Source organism: Toxorhynchites rutilus, chromosome 2 (assembly GCF_029784135.1).
Source record: "Toxorhynchites rutilus septentrionalis strain SRP chromosome 2, ASM2978413v1, whole genome shotgun sequence".
Classification (NCBI taxonomy): domain Eukaryota; kingdom Metazoa; phylum Arthropoda; class Insecta; order Diptera; family Culicidae; genus Toxorhynchites; species Toxorhynchites rutilus.
The window spans coordinates 119401961-119424557 of record NC_073745.1 but is presented as its reverse complement, the minus strand read 5'-3'; the positions used below and the strand labels follow the sequence as shown (position 1 = coordinate 119424557).

The 22597-nt window shown below is 38.2% G+C and overlaps 1 protein-coding gene across 1 annotated transcript; it reads left to right on the top strand.

The window, feature by feature from the left end:
• Nucleotides 1-584: 584 nt before the first annotated feature.
• LOC129770958 (uncharacterized) lies at nt 585-2106 on the top strand. Its single transcript, XM_055774168.1, has 3 exons — nt 585-825; nt 930-1061; nt 1841-2106. The coding sequence occupies exons 1-3, from the start codon at nt 710-712 to the stop codon at nt 2064-2066; spliced, it is 474 nt and encodes a 157-aa protein (XP_055630143.1). The 5' UTR covers nt 585-709; the 3' UTR covers nt 2067-2106.
• Nucleotides 2107-22597: the final 20491 nt, after the last annotated feature.

Genomic DNA, 22597 nt, shown 5'->3' with positions numbered 1-22597 from the left:
TCGAAGGTGAACTATTACCACGGAGGCCAGGAGGGACCTGATTTTGATTATCCACTGCACTCGATTTTTTAGGCAAGCTAACAGGGGGTATCACCGGAGGGACTTGTCTTTGAACTTTGGGAGTGGTCACATTTTTGCGCCGGGGATTCCCTTGAGAAATAAACGGCGTGCCCCCGTTAGCTGTATCCGCTTCCATTCCGTCAACTGGCAACGTAGCGAAGACATTGTGTGTATTGATTGGTTGTTGTTCTTGAGCCAGTGGAGAAGCGCCCTTCAAAATTTCTGCGAAAGTGCGTTTAGAGCGTTCCCTCAAAGAGCGCTTCTGTTTCTCCCAGCGAGCCTTGTATGTTTCACAAGCTGAGAGCACGTGTGGGGATCCCCCGCAATATGGACACTTAGCCCCACCGCACATGCCCACACTCGCACTCGTTCACGACACTGCGCCAATGTCACATTGACATTGGTGGGCACGTGTGTGTCCGCAATTCGTTTCACGAGTCGTACATCAGTCAGTGAAGCAAGATGGACGCGATTGATATAAGTTCAGAATCCGACAGTGATAACGAGTTTTCAAATAGATTATTGTTAATAAGGAAATCATCCGAAAAAAAAAATATGGAAGAGCTCTTACCTGCCCAAAAGGAAAACACATGGAGAATTCAATTTGACTTCTGAGTTTTCAGATGAAAAATTTAAAAATTATTTTAGAATGACTAGGAACGATTTTAAGGAAGTACATGCGATGATTGCTACAGATTTAGAAGATCAAGGATATGGTGGTCATGAACGAATTAGTACTGAAGAAAAATTGGCCGTTTTCTTAAGGTAAGTTTATTATGTAGGTAAACGGTTACAAAATTAAGTGGAACTATTTAAAGCACCATAATAATTTATAAATTTAATTTAAATAGTTTGAAACGTATTTCCAGAATTGTTGAGTTCATTACCCTGAATGACTATAATATTTGGTGTCAATGGTGTCCCACCTTCCTGTGGCTGTTGTTGTATAGGAGGAGGCATACGATATGTTTCTGCATCAAAATGTGGCTGTTGTTCTGCAGGTGAAGGCGTATATGATGAATAATATGATCCTACATCACTAACATGTGAATAGGAAGAATGTGGACGAGGCGGATATTCTACCAAGTATTTAGATTCTTCTTGGGACACCAATGAAAATACGTTTGTTTTGGTATTGTGTTGAGCCAGTGGCGGCAATCTTTTTGTGGTCTCGTATATACTCATAAAAAAATGAAAAAGTGGATCATGTTTAACATTGCTTATGGTGAAATCATTACTGGTGTTAGCAATTAAGCGATCCCGTTGTTGCTGTCTTTTAGCTGCTCTACGTTCATGGTCGGACGTTCAATCGATTTAGCTAGTAAGTTATTTAAAGTGTTCTTTTTTCGTCGTCTTTTACTTCCTTCATCAGCTGATGTACCAGGAGATGGTGATTCAGGGTTTTCAATAGTTTCTTCAACTACTGATTCATGAATATCCGTATCATCAACATTTTTTTGAATGTCATTTTCTGTAGTATTTGAGTTACCATGAGATGATTCGTCAATTAGTATGTCTTCAGTAAAATTTGTGTTACTTGGCCTATTTACCATATGCGGGATTCAAAATGCCATATTTTTTTGAAAGCGCCATGGCTTTATATTAACAGCCCCTGATCCACTTTTCGGTTTAGAAATTTTCTGCCGACGAAGCGCATCTCGGTGATTGTTTCTCAGTTTTTCCCAACATTTCTTGGCTTCACTTCCTGCAATAAAATTAGTCATCATTAACAAGCACGACTATATGAAATATAATAAATGTATTTTTTTTTTCTTTACAGATTTGTCGCGAGCGGTAACTCATATCGGAGCATTGGTTATAGTTACAGAATGGGAGAAAGGACTATCTCAAATATTATAACCAAAGTATCTTCAGCTATTTGGAGAAACATGCAACTTATTTACTTGCCGGAACCTACACTGGATATATGGAAAAAAATGCCGTCGATTTTCAAAATATATGACAAATGCCTAATACCGTGGGCGCTATCGATGGAAAACACGTGACAATTAAGAAACCGATAAACAGTGGATCCTCATTTTTTAATTATAAGCAACATCATTCTATTGTGCTGTTGGCGGTAGTAGACGCAAATTAAAAATTTGTATTTATTGATGTGTGTTCTAAAGGCAGATTTCCAGATGGAAATATATAATGATGAACAGACAGCTGCACCTTCCCGAGCCCAAGGGTCTACCTGGAAGAGAAGACATAGTTGTGCCTTATGTTATTGTTGGTGACGCTGCATTTCCTTTAATGGAAAACCTTATGAGACCTTTTCCTCAGAGACAAGTGGTAGACAATTATAGAAACAAAGTTTTTAATTACAGACTCTCAAGAGCAAGACAAACAGTTGAATGTGCATTCGGCATATTGAGTTCCCGGTTTAGAATATTTTTACGGCCATTTGAAATGAAAGGAGAAACAGTAGACAAAATTGTTATGGCGAGTTGTGTCTTGCATAACTATTTACGCACAAAAAGTATAACTAGAACTATGGATGAGGAATATGAAAATTTACCAAATTTTCAACAATTACTGCCTCTGTCGCGATTGAGAGGTCCCGTTTCGAAAAGGGCATTTGAATTAAGAGACCAATTTACGGATTATTTTAACTCCGTAGAAGGACGAGTGACTTGGCAAAACCACAGCGTGCAACGGGGCGCGTATTGATATCGTTCGACAATTAATACAGCATTGTTACTTGTAATTATTTTGTAAATACCTACACATATTAGTATATTAAATAAATGTAGAATTTCATATCTGCCTACAGAACAGTTTTAGTTTTTATTACCTACTACATAATCTATTTTATACAAATACTAGACTATATTTTATGCCATGAACAAACAAACATCCATACTTTCACATTTATATCATCAGTAAGATTTATACAAGTAATACTTACCATCCTTGAGATTTAGCGCCTCTGCTATTTGTTTCCAAATAGAATCCTTTAATCTTGTATTTAAATAGTCTTGGTGTTTTACCACGTATATGCATTTTTCACTTCGAACAGCTTCAATCAGTTCCTCCATTTTGCACTCGTGACACTGCCACTCGAAAACAATGTCTCGGTCACCTAGCAGATACGCACGTGCACGTTCATGTACGTGCCTGCGTCGACACGTTAGAGCAAATGCGGAGTTTGGTACTGCGTCATAGGTTTTAAATACAGTCACTCGCACTCGGCTCGTGGCGGCCAATGCGAGTGTGGGCATGTGCGGCGGGGCTTATGCTCAGTCGCACTACAGGATTTCCCCTCATGTTGTTCTCCGCAAGTGGCACATCGTTCTTTATTGGCACAATAAGCAGCCGTGTGACCAACTGACTTGCACTTTAGACAAGTCATTGGCTTTGGAATAAAAAGTCGCACGGCTAACCTCAATTTATCTACCATCACGTAGTCAGGGAGAGCTGAACCAGCGAAGGTGACTCGAAACGAGTTGGACGGCGTAAATTTCTTTTCTTCTCCTTCATGGGAGACTGTTCCGAGCTGGCGGCAACCCAAGATCTTAACAGTCGTCGAGGGCAGTTTTTTAAAACGGCCGGTACCTTCACTCGTAATGTATTCGCACGTCAAGCCCGTTTCGGTTATCACACCCTCAATTTCGACTATGTGAGAGGGAATGTAGACCCGATACTCAATTGTAAAATGCTGATCGACAACAATCTTGTTTGCGTCTTTTCGATCATTTACGACAACTCGCAATTTGTTTGGTCTAACCTTCGAAATTTCCGAAACGGAGGTATACCTTGCCAGATCTTTCGCGATCTGCATGACTCTCAACGCCTTTCCATTTGGCTTAGGCCTGAAGAAAACAACCCAGGGACCAGTTCCGGGCGCATCTTCTGGATAGACCTTTACACGGGGAGTGGGAATAACAGGGGGGAAGGCGAGGACGGGGATTGAGAGTGGGAAGGCGAAGGTTGAGAAGGAGCGGGAAGAACAGAGGGAGAAGACGAGGTTGAACGTAGAGTGGGATCGTTAACGGCAGATGGGAGATTTGCTAGTTTTTTGGAGGGAGGCTTGGTAGGGTTAGCTGACTCGTCCCCAGAAGAAGTATCTTCCGTATTTGGAACACGTTTGAGTGACTTTTTTTTATCCGTTTGGAGGGAACTAGAGTCAGAGACCTCCATATCCGAAGGTCCCCCACTCTCTGCCATTTTAAATTTTCACTTATATTCTAAGTATTGTTTTAAACAATATTTCACAATAAAATAATTCACAAAAACAAAAAAAAAAACTTATAATTAATAAATATTTTCTCTCGCTATATTCAATCTTATTCACCTATGAACGCACTCCAGTGCAGATGAACGGGAGCGTGCTGAAAGCTCGTTGGTGGTGGGAATGTGCCTACGACACCACTACACACAGTCGTCGGTGAAAGCTTACCCGCACTGTCACTGTTGGCACGATGACTCGGCGAAGTCTCCAATGTCGGCGAAGCAGCGACAAAACAAAAACCAATGCTTGGCTTTCCGAGGATGAAAGCCTCTATCCACTTGCAGGCAGGGCACTTCACTCACTATCCAGATAGCGAAATGAACTCTTCAGCGGCAAAAAAAACAACAATCACGCGGTAACCGATAACGGAACTTGGACGCGACTTTCCTTCGTCTGGTTACTTCGGGCAATCGGCGAAGAATGTTCATAAATTAACGATGCTTGTTTTTTTTTACAGAATTTGCTAACACAAACATTTTATAATTGGTTTTGACTGTCACTTTTTTGCAAATCCTTAATATTATAAACTAGCTGACTCGGTAAACTTCGTCCCGCCCAAAATTTGTTATTTGTTCTCAATACCTTCAAATATTCACGCTTTCTTACTAAGCGCAAGTTCATGAGTCCAATCGCAGAACTGTTCATTGATTGATCTTCTAATCGACCCCGTGGAATTTACCTTTTACGATAAAAATCCTTGTACTTCTACCAAAACTTATCATTATAATATTAGGTTATTTTTAGACACAATTCTCGTTCAAGATTTTTCAACCACTTGCAAATAACATGTTTCTCCGTTACATGGAATGAATGTATGATACAGAGAATATGATAGATTAAAGACAGAACCCTCCCCTCTTCACTACTTAGAGAGGGGGGAGGACTGTCTATTCACCATAGAGACGTTTCGTGCCCCCTAAAATCTCCACATGCCAAATTTGGCTCCATTTGCTTGATTAGTTTTCGAGTTATGGAAAAATTTGTTTTTCTTTTGTATGACAGCCCACCCCAAGAGAGGGGGAGGAGTGTCGAACCATCATAGACACATTTATTGCATCCTGAAACTTCCACATGCCAAATTTGGTTTCGTTTGCTTGACTACTTCTCGAGTTATGCAGAAATTTGTGTTTCGTTTGTATGGCAGCCCCTCCTAAAAGAGAGGGAGAGGAGTATCTAACCACTATAGAATCATTTATTGTATATAAATAGAAATCTCTCACCCCCTAAGAGAGGGGGGAGGAGTATCTTCTTCTTCTTCAATGGCACTAACGTTCCTAGAGGAACTTCGCCGTCTCAACGTAGTATTACTTGCGTCATTTTTATTAGTACTTAGTTGAGATTTCTATGCCAAATAACACGCCTTGAATGCATTCTGAGTGGCAAGCTCTAGAATACGCGTGATCACAGTGCAAGTCGGAGGAGTATCTAACCACCGTGAAAACTTTTATTGCACCCTAAATCCTTCGTAATTCCAAGGCTTCTTTCTTTTTTCCCATTGCTTCTCAAGCGTTAAAAATGCTGCTCCGGGTCAATGATGATTCCAATTGTCGGGGCTGGGGAGTGAGTACTAATTGCGCTGGGTATTTCCGAGGAGGAATCGATTTCGCCATTGAGCGTTAATAATTCTTTTTCGGCTGAACGAAGTGGAATGATAATCACTTTACTCGAAAAATCTTTCTTCTTTCTTTCTTTGTTTTTAAGAGGCTTTAAACTTTCGAAAAATGAAATGTCTAGGATTTATATGCTTGTCAACGTTTGTTCTACGTTCACCTTGCGGTTATATCAAACATATAACCCACTTCTAGTTTTTTGATATTAAATCGTTTTTCTGTATGTTTTTTATACAAAATTGAATTCGGAATTAAGAATTTAGAATTTCTCCCAAACTGCACGCTATATTGCACGCTATTTACTAATACTAACGCGAGGACCTTCATATCATACCTGATAATTGTCTAAGTTCGATGGTTTGAGTTCACGGTGGGTAAACAATAAATCGTCCAATAATAATGTAATTATTTTTTTGCATCAGAAATCAAGTTTTTATTTCACTTTATATGGACGTAAAAATAAGATTGTTCACGCTGGTAACGAGATTCGAGATTCAGGAGGAGTAGAAGTGTGGATTAAAGTCAGGTTGAATGAAGAGGCAGATTTGTATTCATTAGTCACGTCAATTAGAATAACCATTTGTTAGAACGGTTCATCAGTCATCCTCGCTCTCAACGCTCGTCGAAGCGAAGCTTCTGAGAGGAGAATCGATTTTCATTTTTCATCTTCGAAGATTTAGAGCCCTGAAATTTACACCTACGCAATTATCAGGATGTAAAATACGTACAATGAAGGGAAACTTTGTAAGATTTGGGTAGTTTCTATAAAGTGAGAAAACTATTAGAGGTATTTGAAACTGCTGAAACTAGTGAAAAAGGAAATTTTAAGTTGCCATTAAAAAATCGTGAAGGGTCGTAGCAGCCAACGGAACTGTGTAAGATTGCTTATATTGAAAATTCTGCTACATTTTAAGGATTGTATAAGTGAATCCAGCCTCATGTTCAATATAGAACAAGTTGGAGATCTCCCGCTACACTTGAAACTATTTCAACTATGCACTATATCAGAAGAACGGGATGGTTTGAACCGTTCTCTCATCCCCTTCGAACCAATTTCACCGTAAACACTTCCGTTCAACCCATGAAATAATCACATCGCCGACAGACACGTTTTTCGTGAAAAATGAGCATTGGTGTAGCGAGGCGATACATTTGCAGGCGAATTTGCAAATTTGCATTCGTTGTTCCGCTCGTCGGAAAACAACAACAAATACAGAAAAAAGAGGAAATAGATGTTTGAAATATTTATTTCCACCGCTATACTTTAGAGTGCAATTTGCCGGAGCAGCAACAGCAGCTGTAGATTGTTACGTTATTTATCGCTCGAAACTTGTCCGTGGTCCAGGAACGATAAAATTCAGGATACATTCCTAGCGCTCGGATAGTTGCACTTTGCAAAAATAAAAAAAACACAACAATCAAACTGCAGGAGTATGCTCCATTCGTCAACAATAAAGCCGTCCACATACCACATACTCACACTCAATCTGTCAATATTTCCTCCTGGAACCGACATCAATTCGCCAACTGACGCAAAAGCCATGGAATACCCAGCGGCGGCGCTGTCATGATTTGCATGAGATTTATTATATATGAAGCTATCGGAAGAGTTTTTCGCCCCTGGAGAGAAAGCCTTATTCCACACTCTCCAGCCAAACAACTTCCCTTTCGTTTCCCAGCGCAACTTCGCCAAAGTTTTCTCCAACCACAGCTTGCCAATATTGAACCAGATCTCGTTATTCATAGGGAAGAGATACATTATGAAGATGAAGAAGATCTATTTCGGTACTTTTCCCGTACCCATCGCACTGCATTTGCTTCCGGCGGAGTTGTCTATAAGTTTCACACTTTCCCTCGGTGCAGAGCGGCAGAGAGAGAGAGGGGTTCCAATTTCACTTTCTTTCTCACTCTGTGTACCTCTTTGTGGCGTACGATCTAAACCAGGCCCCTTCAAGTTTAGCTTTTCTCCCCCGACACAAAGAGGACTCCACTTTCAAAGATCTAAGTTTCTTGAGGGGACTTCAAAATCACATCTGCGAAGCATCCTGCGTTTCTGCGGAGAGTGAAAATCAGCCGGAAAGGTATATTTGATAGCGCAGGGATGAATAACGATGATAGATAAAAGCCAAAGGAAGTGGAGGGGGTGCAAAGATCTGTCGAGGCCAATCGTTCCGTGGAGTTGCGGTTTCAACCCTGCCGCAAGCGGTAAGTGCCGCATTTTGTGACTGATAACGCCGCATGCTGGCAGCAGTGCTTGGAAGTGTATTTTGATAAAGAATTATGTTCCTCCACTCCAGGTATGCGTACATTCCTAGACATATGGATGCGTTGCCGGGATGGATGCCGTCGGTGGGAACGCGGAACCGGAACGGTGCGAAATGGATGCCGAGGGAACGAGATGCAAACTCTCAGTGGGGTAATATTTTTGCATAGTATATTACTTTAGAGCCAGTTGCCAGCAGGTAGCTGCTGATGGTGAGCCGTTCCTAAGAAGATGTGCCCTATTCCGGATCACGTGCCGACCATTCATCCGAGCGGCAAACGCTGCGGACGATTATAGACATGTCTTATTAAAATTTATCATTTAATTTTACTACTAATGTAGCGTTCAATGGGAAAAGTGAGGTTATGCTTTCGTGGGGACGTGCGCTTCCACGATGTGTGCTACGACCAAGGGGGGAGGGAGGTTGGCAACCACAGAGGATAAGATGACAAAAGTTTAAAGTAGAAAAGTTTCCCACATACTGTAACCGGTTGTGATGTTACCAAGATCCTTTCTTAAATATTTAGATTTTAATCAAAAGTATTTTCTTCTTCACAAGCATTATCGTGCAGGACAGAGGCACACAAATAGGATATGTGTCTATGGGTGTGTGTTCACAATATGTGGGAAAACTCTTCCGCAGCTAGATGCGAGAAAAGCTGTTGGGAAAGAATTTTAATAGGCATAAAATTTTAATTCGTCTTAATGTTAGATTGGAATCGGGTTTCTGCCCGTTTGCGGATAAGTTTTCCTTTCTCGGGAGTGTTCGATGGGTGGATGTGAACGAAGAAGTTTGACTATTTAAGGTTATATTTTAGATTATTTGGTTTTCTTGGAAGGTCAACCATTTGAGGCAATAGTGGCGTGTTTTTAATTATGACTTTGACATGTTGATTTTTCTATTCAACCACATCGTCAATATATGTTTTTTGTAGTCCCAAGCTTAAGCAGGAAACCTTTGCTGAATATCCATAATTACCAGCTGCGCTCCAAAACGAATAAAAAAATATTGGCGTAAGCCTACGATTTCCTTAACACGTTAAGCCCCGATTTTTTATTGCTGCTCTTTCCATTCAACCCACATCAGTCAGATTTTGCAAAACACCCGAAAACAAGCCATATGTATTTTTATTTTCTTATTTTGTAACTGTCAGTCCTAGCCAGTCAGCGCTTTCCTACCAAGAAGCTAAACGTCGGTCTCTAGGGACCGACGCGGGGCTCAATATGTTAAGTTGACATTTGAAAACGGTCAAATGACCCATTTTCAACTTTTTGCCAAAATTTCTTGCGAATATCATAATCACGTCGTCATTAGCCAACACTACTTTTCCTAAGAACATAGGTCGATTTTATTTTTCAATATTTATTTCTCTCTTGTTAAATTATTTACTGAGAAATATATGTCATCTGCTCGAACTACCGCAACGGGGCATTTAACCTCTGAAAACATTCATAATGATTTGTGATACAAAATTGTTGCATTACACATTTTTGAATGAATTGTATTGCTGGCAATGAATAGCCAATAGCGAGCTTTGCAGTAATCATTCCAAGCTATAGTGATATATCACTATATAAAGAATTCTAATTTCGTTATATTGCTAATAATTCTTATCCCTAAAACATAGAAATATTCAAGATATTTCAAATCATTGGAAACATCAGGTTATATTTGGTCAGCCCCAAATAGATTATAAATGGAGTTCCTTGTTTGAGAAAGGATGAAAACAGAGGATCTTCATCTTCTCTTGGAGAATTCGTTGTTCTGAAACTAATGGAACCGTTCACAAGATGTGGAAGAAGTGTCACTACGGATAATTTATTTACGAGCGCATCACTAGCCGCAAAATTACACAAAAAAAACTCTAATCGCGGAAATAAAAGTGAACTACCAAAATTCGCCGTATAGAAGAAAGATATTTGCCATACTTTTTTAAACATATAAATCGAGTCATTGTTCACCTACCATTTACAAAAATAAGCCAAACAAGAATTGCTTCTGTTGAGCTAAAAGCATAAATATATAAACATAACAAAAAAACGCTAAAGGTCACGAGTTCAATTCTCACTGCCAACATTCTTCCGATATGGAAGGTAAAAGTGACGAACCAGCCAAACGTGTTGAAAGTCACTATAATACAGAAATAAAAAAAATTAAATAATACTAAATAGAAAACACTCAATAAAATCAGTATCTCAAAGATAGCCTGTGCTGATTTTCCGGCGAAAAAGTTTCTATATAGCGTTTATTTGTTACAATTAGCAAAACAACTTTCCAAAGATCATCGAAGAAGCATCGAACAAAAAAAGAAATTATACAGAATACTTCAACAAATTCAAGTTCGGATGGCAGTGCGAAAAAATGCCAGATAGTTTTTTGCAAAAAAAAAAAACTAAACAACAAAAATCTGTTTCAAATGCAACAAATATATGTAAGGAAAATTTACTTTCGTGAATCCAATAATGTGCATGATATGCGGTGATTAAAGTTAGCATATATTTATTTATTTTCTAAACTTAGGATTCAACTGAAGATTTTTTTTTTTGCATTATTCTCATGTTTTTTTTTAAATTTTATAAATAAACAGTTTTCAATTGTTATTTAAAAAACATATTTTCATGTACCAAATAATAAATGTTTTTCTATACACAGTAATATGTATATATATATATATATATATATATATATATATATATATATATATATATATATATATATATATATATGAGGGGCTTAGAATGAAAGGGGTGTAAGTGATTTGATCGATTTCTCTACATCGACTCTCTCTTTTGGTCATAACTTAGCTGCAAATACATTCCCAGCTGTGTTTGACAATGTGGAAGATAGGTCAGAACCTCATCTATCGCAAACTCAAATTGGAACGTTTTTTGTAGTTGAGTTATTTACTAAATAAAAAGTTGGCGAAGAGAAATCGATCAAGTCACTTACACCCCTTGTATTCTGAGCCTCTCATATAATATCAAAGAAGGGTCACTTGACCCGCTGTGGTAGGAATAAGTACATAACAGTTCGGCTGAGAAGTTTATAAAGTAACATAGTAAAACTATTTTTTTTTTGCAAAATTCGATTTTATTATTCAACACGATACAGCGAGTATAGCGATCTTGCAACTTTTCGATACCATTTTTACCACCTTTTACCACCTGGAGAGTTTGGATAACGTTTGTCAAGCCATGCTTTGGTTTGCACTGTATTTTTTCCCCTCAAAAAGCAATGCTTTAACAATATACGAATTACAGATTTTTCCATTTTTTTCACAATAACAAAAGTTGCTTCACTCTCAATGCTGTAACTCACGAACCAATTGACCGATTGCTGTCAAATTTTGACACGTATCCATTGAAAGATGGTGCTTTGTGACAGTCAAGTATATTTTTGCAAGAGGCAACATCTAGACGTCAACCTTATGAACTTTTCAGCCGAACTGTTATGTATCATTGGTAGGTTTAGTGTTAATTTGTAGCTTATAAATTCAGACGATTTTTTCTGTTCGTTAAAGAATCAAAGATTTGTTTGAAATGCGAAAAGCAGTTATCTTTCAATAACAAAATATTTAAAATTAAGTTAAAAAAATATCGAGGTGTAACTAATGTTCTCTCCCGAAACCAGACATCGGAATAACGTATGAGATTAACGGAATGGAACAAAATCATTCACGATCATGGTGACAGCATCAGCATGCTTTGAAATGACTTTTTTCATGGTTAGAGGCAAATGAACTGCGAAAGAAAGCATCTTCAGTTTAAACTGATTCACTCAAATAATTTCTAGTAACACGCGTGAGTGGAATCACACAAACTACAGCTTCTCATAGACGAATTTCATGCCAACTTGTATTAGGATTTGACAGCACCATCTCATAGCAGTGAAACGATGTGGGTGTAAACAAATGGGTCTATTAATCTACTTTGCATACCTGAATTCTTCAAAAAAAAAAGACTTTTTTTTAAAAGCACCAAATGTTTTACTTAATTTTTTACAAAAAAATATAACTCAAAAACTATGATATCTACTAAATTCTGGTCATAGGATGAAATGAAGAAAATTGCTTAAATTTCCATAAAAAACATTAAAAAAAATTATTTTAAAAATTAAAACTCATTTTTCTCGAAAATGTTTTTTTTTAAATTCTCAAAAACATAAACTATATGAATAACCATTATTATTTCCAACAAGTCAGCCATACATCGGAAGAAGGGAATTTTTTCTTCGAACAACAACTTTTTCATGTTTTTCTTTGAAAAATTACTATTAATGTTTAACATTTCTATGTATAAATTGTCGTGATTTACATGCTCTGCTAACTTTTTTTCTCCATTTAGAAACATGTCAAGAACATGCCAAACGCGAAAAAAAATGTTAAAAAAACAAAACGTTACGAGCAAAACATTGTTTTTTCAGGAGCCTGCACACAAAAATGCTTCATATTTCAGAAACTATGAAAGATAAAAAGTTGACGTCTTCGACGAAAAATCATATTTTCATTAGATCTAAAACTTCGTCGAATACATATCGCTATCGCTATCTTGAATTTAAACAGATATAGGATTGGTTGTTATTTTTTCAAAGAAAACATGAAACAATTGTTGTTAGAGAAACTGTTACACTGTAAAAGTGCCCATCTTTCAATATATGAACGAAATTGTAAGGGATATTGATATATTTTTTAGAAATTCTTAAAAAATGCATTTTTGAGAAAAAATGAATTTCAATTTTTAAAATAATTTTTCTTTTGTAGTTTCTTTTTCATGAAAAGAAACTTGGTATTTCTAATGAAAACTAACTGGCAAACTTCGTCTCGGCCAAAATTTATTTTTTGTTATCAATACGTTCAAACAATCACGTTTTCTTACTAACCGCACGTGGACGGACGGACGCTTAGTCGCAGAACTGTTCATTGATTGGTCTTCTAATCGATCCTTTGAAATTAACTTTTACTATAAAATTCCTAGTACTTCTACCAAAACTCGTCATTTTAATATCAGTTGCCTACTTATGTCAAATTTACGATGATCTTTCCCATGGCCGAGTGCTTAATTTAGTATTCAAATTGGTCTTTTTCAAGGCTAGAACCGAATGAAATGATGAATTTGAAAACCTCTGTAATTCAAAACATTATCATCATAATCATTCAAGTCGTCTCGCTCCATCTATCAGACAGTAGTTTGTTCAATGCTGATGTCACCCACACAGTGGTTTTGCTCGATTCTAAGGAAGAATGAAAGATATATATATCGCACAATATTGTGCATATTTTGTTCGGTGGGAGCACCACGTCGATTTGCATGCCGTCTGGTGAAGAGTGCCTCTGAATGTTTCCATCACATCATATTCGAATCTGTACTGGGGTGTAAGTTAAAAATCCCTAGAATGAGAGCGTTACGTTTGGGATCCAAAATTTCAAGCGTCAATACCTCTTTGTCAGTTAAATAAAGTGGTAGGTCAATCACATCATTCGTAAGATAAAAGATAAAACTGCTCCAAAAACAAACTATTGAAATCACAAAAATATATAAATATGAGTACCTGCTTGAAAGACAATCTTAACACTTTGACGTCCGCACGGTTCGTAAAAAAATATGTGCTTGGCGCCGGCAGCGCTAATTCGGATTACTTGGCTTGTCACCGCCCGTTTTCGACATTATCGGAAGATTAGAAATTGTTCAGTTTTACTAATCTTATCGTTAGTTTTCATAAGTTCTCAACCCTGTTCCCCTACTTTCATGAAATTTCGAAGATATACATACGTAAATATTACAAACCTGCCCATATTCCCCTCACTATATGTCCATGCGGATAATCATCGAAAAAAAAATCTACTTTTCGGTCATTTTTAATTTTAGTAAAAACATTGAAAAACATTCGGCCGACTATTTCGAAAAACAGTATATTGAAATGCAAGAAACTGCATTTAAGTTTGGAAAAACATGAGTTTCGAAAGATATAATAAAAGTTCTTCTTAATATGTCCGTTTTCCCCCACCTCCCCTATTTATAAAAACATTAAACATGATAGTGTACAACCCCAACAGAATGCAAACGATACTAAAGTGCTATCGCCGGCCACTGAGGTACTATGCGCACGTAACCACTGTGGTGTCGCCGGCAGTCAGGCGCTAATTTGCGTGCGTAACCACTGTGGTGTCGCCGGACGCCAAAGTGTTAATCAATATTTGTCAATACATTGCCGTTGGCTTCGGCAAACCTCAGTTTCCATTTTGCTACTGTGTTGAACAATATTTTACGCCACAGAATGCATTGTCAGAATAAAATACAAGCAACAAGCATAGTGTAGAGCAGAATCAGAACGTACAAATTATTAAATTTATGCGTAATGGTAAGTGGGGGATAAAAACAGGAAGTGGGTTATATCTATGGTATAACCGCAAGGGTGACGTAGGACTATCGTTGATTTGAAGATCATTTGTATGAAGTTGAATCTGAATTCATTCTGAATGAATGAATATTTGGAGAACTTCGAAAACGAGAGCGTTACGTTGGAGGCACAAGGTTTTATGCATCCAATATTGGATACGGAAATATCCTACTGATGGGGAAGAATAATCTTCAGAAGCTATCCTGTTGATTGCGATTGATTGAAAAATCACAAAACCTAATGTATTTGGTCACAGTGTTACATGGATAGAAAACATTAAAATAAACTCTTTCATATGAATGTAATTTTAAATTCCCAGAGGAACTGGCAGATTATTTTCAGTAACGATTAGATATTTCCACATTTTCCTCGATACTGGAAGCCCACCAGTGGTTAATGCTAACTCGATAACCATCTGTTAATAGCACTTGATTGAAACATATTTGGTCACAGTGTTACATGGATAGAAAACATTCAAATAAACTCTTTCACATGAATGTATTTTTAAATTCCTAGAGGAACTGGCAGATTATTTTCCGGATCTTTCTCGATCCAAACGGAAAGAATTCCGTGCGTGTATGTGTGTGTGTGTAGCGGCTGCTTCGAGATCTTCCCGGGGAACCGTTTGTAGCATCACTCTCCTCCTGATGGATTCCCTTCTGCCCTAAGGTGTACAAACAGGCTCTTGGTGACACCGTTCATCCGCGCTTTCATGATAAATGAAGAGCTTCACCACAACAGCGACAACATGCTCCAATCGCTGTTCAATTAGAACTGAGTGGATTTCCGAGCGGCGCTCGCTTATATACCGATTGGTGATTTCAATAACCTATTTTGAAAGCAAATTTAAGACTATTGAAACAAGTTTTTGGATCAGAAAGTAACAAGTATAGAACGCGTAGACATTTTATCTTTCGAATGAAGTGTTTATCATACCAAACTTTGATTTTACACCCCGGTATAGAAATGAAAGACGTAGTCCTACGTCAATATATAATCGTCTGGAGCCGCACTTTGTGTTGTAAGAGAAGAATGTCGTGATGCATACTAAGTGCGTTAAGTGTATTGTTCTTGCGAGAACAAAAATGATTCATGAATGAACCACCTCCAGCTGCGTGTACAACGCAAACCCAATGGTCCTTTCCAGGGGCACTAAAATTTTCGACTTAAGAGTTATTATAGAAATTTCGATGTATTCTAAAAATCTATTCTATATTTATTTTTGGCTAAAGTGAGCTTCTGTGAATTCAGAATGTGTTTGGATTTATTGGTGTGATGATATTGTTTTGTATTTAGAGGCTTTAAGCTTTTTCAGTTCATTTGTCTCTAGCCTTGTAAAAGACCAATTTGAAAAAAAAAACCAAACAACTCGGCCTTGAGAGATACCATTTGGAAAGTCGAGCTGCCGTTCGATCGCTAGCTGGATGACTGATAAATCGTGAATGACTTATTTGTAATTCATTTAATCGATCACTCAATTTTCGTTTTTTTAATTATTGTTTCCGAGTGAAACGTGACGTAAGGTATTTTTTCAGCGTTATGAGTTATGTTCTTTGATGAACTGAAGGTGCAAATTTGTTTTGCCACACAATAGATTCGGTTCGGATTTCCTTTTTGCCGTTATGCGTCTTCTGGGATGTTTCATACTGTGTTGGAGATGTAAGTTTGCTAAAAATTACTGGAAAACTACTTAAAGTTCAGTATTTCATTTACAGTGTTCGAGAAAGCGAGTAATCAACAGCACACAGTAATGCTTAGATTTAATTTGACAATCTACTCAAATTTCTTCGCGAATCGCATGCCTATTTGGAGCAGCTGTGCCCAGATGCATCGGGTCAAATTTCAACGAATCCAAAACAACTTCCTCAAAATGATCCTTAACCTTAAGCTGAAGAGCAAATAAGTTAAATCACTTGTGATGTATATGTTATAGATTCTTCTAAAATGTTGCAAATTGCATAAATTTCATGATATTGAAATCACAGTCGCGAGTGAGCTAACAAGCACAGCACAGCATATACAGAGCTCGATACAAAAATGGAATGTATGGAAGATATTATGAAACAGCAGTGAGATTCAGTTCACATGCACTACACAACCTCGAAAAAGAGGTGGGTGCCTTAAGCATACGGGAAAAATTTTCGTGCCAGAGCGAATATGGAAAAGTATCCAAAATTTTGGAATGTCGTATTTATTTAGATACAACGTTCTTCTCTTTGAAAATGATTTCGTGGCCCTGAAAAGGGCCGTTTTGTTTGATTGTGGGGTATTGTTTGTTCATTCCACTGGTGTTTACCGAGTGATGACGACAGTGATGATGACAGATGGGTGGTAAACATTCGTTGGATGGTGCGTATGAGATAGAAGATGCCGAAGTGGAATGCGATATGATTCAAACCGCCCTCTGTGACCCTAGACGAGATGCCTCCTGTGTTATGTATGGATGAAATATAGAAAAAAAAACTCACAAATGCAATATAAGATAATTTTCAATACCGAACACAATTATCAATTTTTCTCATTAGTAAAAACACGCTACTTTAATATAGAGAAAACATATTGGAAAAGGTAATTTTCTTTTATAAGTTTTATTTTCTTTATTTTATTCAACTTTTTATTCACCCCAATGCGAAATTTTAGTTGGACTAACAACACCTGATACTATATGTGGAGCATATGATAAATTTTACTCGTCGGATTAAATTTTCTTGGGTGAAAATGAATACAACAAAACAGACAGCTTAAACCGTTCTCGAGCGGGAACACACCTTGGTTTTTATTTATGAAAATTGAAATAAATCGTTTCATATATCAAGTCATTTTTAACACAACTGCTACCATATACAATTTTACACTTATACTTTTGCTAAATTTTTCACAATACACGATCGGTCATTGATATGAAATTTCACGAAGCAACCAACATTAAAGCTCCAAATTGAAATTTCATTTGCTAGAATTAATCGAAGCACTCACCTTACTTACACTGCCCCCGACTTGCATATACTTGTAATGCCGATTTCCCCCGGGCACCTTGGTTTTGTTGTCTCTGTTAGGGAACTCATCTCGGTGGGTACAAAAACTCCCCCCTACTTTAATGTATTTGCAATGTTCTGCTTCGTCTTTTTCGTTGTTCACGGAAACATAGAATCTTACGATTCATTCGTCTCCGCTTGCAATGTCGATTTCCCCCAGGCAGCTTGATTCTGATGTCTCTGTTAGGGAACACATTTCGGTGGGAACAAAAGCTCCCCCTACTTTCATGTATTTGCAATGCCGATTCCCCCCAGGCAGCTTGGTTTTGATGTCTCTTTTAGAGAACATATTTCGGTGGGAACAAAAGCTCCCCCTACTTTCATGTACTTGCAATGCTGATTTCCCCCAGGCAGCTTGGTTTCGATGTCCCTGTTAAGGAACCGCTGCATGTGTCGTCAATTCCGACCAATCAGAAGTGGGTATTCCCGTTAAGATAGGGGTTGAGATTTTTCAATTGTTCGATAGTTAGTTTTATGATATATATTATTTTATTCAATATAAAAAATTGTTATGGAGTACCGAAATCGATTGACGCAACAATTTCATCCATCTATCATGAAATGACTGAGCAGTAAGCGTTTGTAATTGGACAATTTTCACGATGTGCTCGATTTTCGATTTTCAATTTGTACCCCAATATGTTCCCGAAAGAGGTAATCCTACGTCAAAACCTTACTGTGGCATATGATGGGGTTTGTTCCCACCTTAAGCGGAGTATAGAAACAAAAGTGTTCAGACATAGTTTATGGCCAATATCTGAGTGGGAAGGAGAAAATCGGGTGCGTGTTGGCTGCGCAGATCTATGACAGAGTGAGGACGGAACCACTAATAAATACTAAACTAATGACGATTCTCTCCATCAGTAATCTGTTGTAGAAGAAGCGATTCTTGCGTCGCACGTAAGTTTTTATGTGTTACCAAATGTAGATTGAAATTTTTAACATTAAACGGTTCTAATGTTTTATTTATTAGAAATGTGACATAATCCACGAAAACAGATGTACAGTGTCGAAGTCTGGTAGCGATCCGGCAAGTTATTCTCTATCAGATTACCAGGGCCGAAGGCAGTTTCAAATTTGAAAATTATTAGTTAATGCTATTCGATCACTTGAAACATGGCGTCATGACTCTTGCTTAACCATTTGTACATATTTCCTCAAAAACTCTTCATAATAATATACAAACATTACCACACATATTTTTCTTGTTATTTTTGATCACTTTGTGAAAAAATGTGGTACTCCTTCACATAAAATAAAAAATTTGATACGCAAATTTCAATTTTTATTAATATTTTTTTAAACGTCTGTTCGTTCCACCTAAAAATCCATCAATCTCTTTGTCGCTCCTCAAACTCGGAAAACGAAATTAAATGTCATCAACGCGGATGATGGTGATGGAACAGACATATAATCGCCTGTGCACGTGTATACGTGAACTGGGAAAAGACTATCACGATAACTGTTTAATCTATAATACCGAGAATAAGAATAATGCTTGCGATGCTTGCTTATTATTCTCGTGCTAGTCGTATTGTTCTCGCAAGCGTTTCCAAGTATGTTTTGACCGGTTTTGCGACATGCGGCCGAGCATTGTCGTGCTGTAAAATAACTTCATCGTGTCTTTGCTCGTATTGTGGCCGTTTTTCCTTCAGTGCACGGCTCAAACGAATCAATTGTCGTCGGTAGAAGTCCCCCGTAATGGTTTCATTCGGTTTTAGCAGCTCATACTGCACCACACCCAGCTGGTCTCACCAAAATGGACAGCATAGCCTTCTGGCCGTGAATCTTCCGCGCGGCCGTCGATGTTGATGCATGGCCGGGGTGTCCATACGTTGCCCGACGTTTAGGATTGTCGTAATGGACCCACTTTTCATTGCCGGTAACTATCCAATGCAAAACGCCCTTTCTTTTATGCCTTTGGAGCACTTCGTCGTTCGGCGTTCGACGTCTCGTGACTTCAAATCATACGGCGCCCAATGTCCTATCTTTCGGATCAATCCCATTGCTTTTAAACGATCGGTTTGCTGAGCTACTCCTAGTGTATCTGCAAGTTCTTGTTGCGTTTGTGACGGATCTTGATCGAGTAAAGCCTCCAATTCTTCGTCTTCAAGCTTTTTTGGCGGTCCGGAACGTTCTTCGTCTTCCAAGTCAAAATTACTACTTTTAAACCGTGAAAACCACGTCCGACACGTTCGCTCAATTGGAGCATGGTAACCATAAACTTCCACCGAAATGTGATGACTTTCCGCAGTTTTTTTCTTCATATTGAAGTAATGTTATTTCACTCACCGCAAAAACACTATCGTTGGTACGAAATTCGACATATTCGAAGTGGCAAAAAACTATGTTGTTTACGCTTCAACTGTTTGACATATACTGAAAAATACGCGCAATGACAGTAGCTTTCCAACGAATGTCCGGAAATTCGATTCACTGGAATAATAATCAAGTTACGCCATCTGGAGTTGCAAATAGAGGGGTTTTCGACTTATTTCACCAGGATATCTCCCGGTTAGACGTAGTCCCTCGCCAAACAAAAAGTTGACCAATCGATTTGTATTTCGGCAGAGACGATATTATTGATAGTGATTTTTATGATATAAGGGAGTAAGGAAAGCAGATAATGTCGAGTTTTCCGTTCTAATGCTGGAATACCTATCTGAAGTTTTTGAAACGCTAACTATTGATAATATACAGCATTTATAAAAAATGGTTCCGGATTATTTCTACCACTCTTACAACCCATTTTTAAAGTTAAGTTCAGTTCATAAGAAAAATGGGTTTTCGGGGCGTCCATTGGAGTATTAAATGAGTTAAATTTACAGATACCTGAACAATCAGAAAAACTCATATAATCAAAGTCCTACATCAAGCTTCCGTCCATGCATCTAGGCATAGATCCAATGTCCTAGAAAGAAGGTAATGAAGATGGTAGAGTTTCGAGCGACATAGCATGCGCTGCCATAACTATTTCTCAAATAATGACGTCAGTCGTTGTGTTTGCCCACCGCATCCATGTAAAAATGCTATTTTCAAGAAGTAGTTTATCAATTAAAATCGTACCTTTTTTGACGTAGGACTACGTCTAACCGGAAGATATAGGGGGTGAAATGGAAATCTAGGCACTGAACAAGAAACGCTTATAACTTGAGCATTTCTCAATAGATCGCAAAGGTTTTTGCATCAATTGAAAGGAAATATATCTACGCATCTATCATAACGAATAACATTTCATTTTTCTTGAGATAAATAATTGAATAATTGTGAAATACCAAGCATTGTCAAAATGCACTATGTGCCCATTTTTGATTGGTCCATTTTGTGCTACCTAAATCGTACCGACCAAAACGGGCAACCAGAGCAGCAGCGAAATAGAATGAAGCACGATTGGAAAGGAAAAAGGAAAAAAAGAAAGAAACATTGGTCGCAGTCTCACACATGCGTAATTCTCGAGCCAGCCAGTCAGCTTAAAAATCCCCGCTCCGCTGCCGTAACGATCATTCTCATTCAAACCGTACACCACATCGGTTCGCATCACAACACATCAACAAACCAACCCAAGCAGCCATGTCTGGTCATGGTAAAGGAGGAAAAGTGAAGGGAAAAGCAAAATCCCGCTCGAACCGTGTTGATCTGGAGTTCCCCGCAAGGGTAGCTAAGCCGAGCGCGTTAGTACCAGTGCACCAGTCCACCTAGCCGGCGTTATATGTTTTCGGCCGCCGAAGTGGAAAAGCTGCTCGCGACGATAAGAAAACTCGCATTCAGAACAGACCACATTCGGTTCGGTGGACATCAAGACAACAACAGGCAGTTGCAGCGAGTGGCAAACGCAATCGCAAAACGACAGCAGGTAGCGGAAGAAAAAAGTTTGTTCTTTATACAATCTGCTTTGGTGGCAAAACCAGAACAAGGCGGCATCGAGGGCGTTCGAAATGGTTTTTCTTAAAACCACGAGTACTAAGTTTTCTAAATTGGAACCATTCCATAAAACAAGGCGCTTTTCAGGGCCATTAAGCCTTCCAAAAAACAGGAAGTGGGTTATATCTATGGTATAACCGCAAGGGTGACGTAGGACTATCGTTGATTTAGAGATCATTTGTATGAAGTTGAACCTGAATTCATTCTGAATGAATGAATATTTGGAGAACTTCGAAAACGAGAGCGTTACGTTGGAGGCACAAGGTTTTATGCATCCAATATTGGATACGGAAATATCCTACTGATGGGGAAGAATAATCTTCAGAAGCTATCCTGTTGATTGCGATTGATTGAAAAATCACAAAACCTAATGTATTTTGTCACAGTGTTACATGGATAGAAAACATTCAATTAAACTCTTTCACATGAATATATTTTGAAAATTCCCAAAGGAACTGGCAGATTATTTTCAGTAACGATTAGATATTTCCACATTTTCCTCGATACTGGAAGCCCACCAGTGGTTAATGCCAACTCGCTAACCACCTGTTAATAGCCGCGCGTGTATGTGTGTGTAGCGATGTCTTCCCAGGGAACCGTTTGTGGCATCACTCTCCTCCTGATAGATTCCCTTCTGGCCTAGGGTGCACAAACAGGCTCTTGGTGACACCGTTCATCCGCGCTTTCATGATAAATAAAGAGCTTCACCGCAACAGCGACAACATGCTCCAATCGCTGTTCAATTAGAACTGAGTGGATTTCCGAGCGCCGCTCGCTTATATACCGATTGGTGATTTCAATAGCCTGTTTTGAAAGCAATTTTAAGACTATTGAAACAAGTTTTTGGATCAAAAAGTAACAAGTATATAACGCGTAGACATTTTATCTTTCGAATGAAGTGTTTATCATACCATTTCGTTCAGTTGTTTAGGAGCTATTAACGCTCAAAATCTCGGTCTCCGGCGTAACGCTTTCGTTTTCGAAACTTTGATTTTACACCCCGGTATAGAAATGAAAAACGTAGTCCTACGTCAAAAGAGTTTAGGAAATACAGTTCAATGCTTTCTAAAACATTAT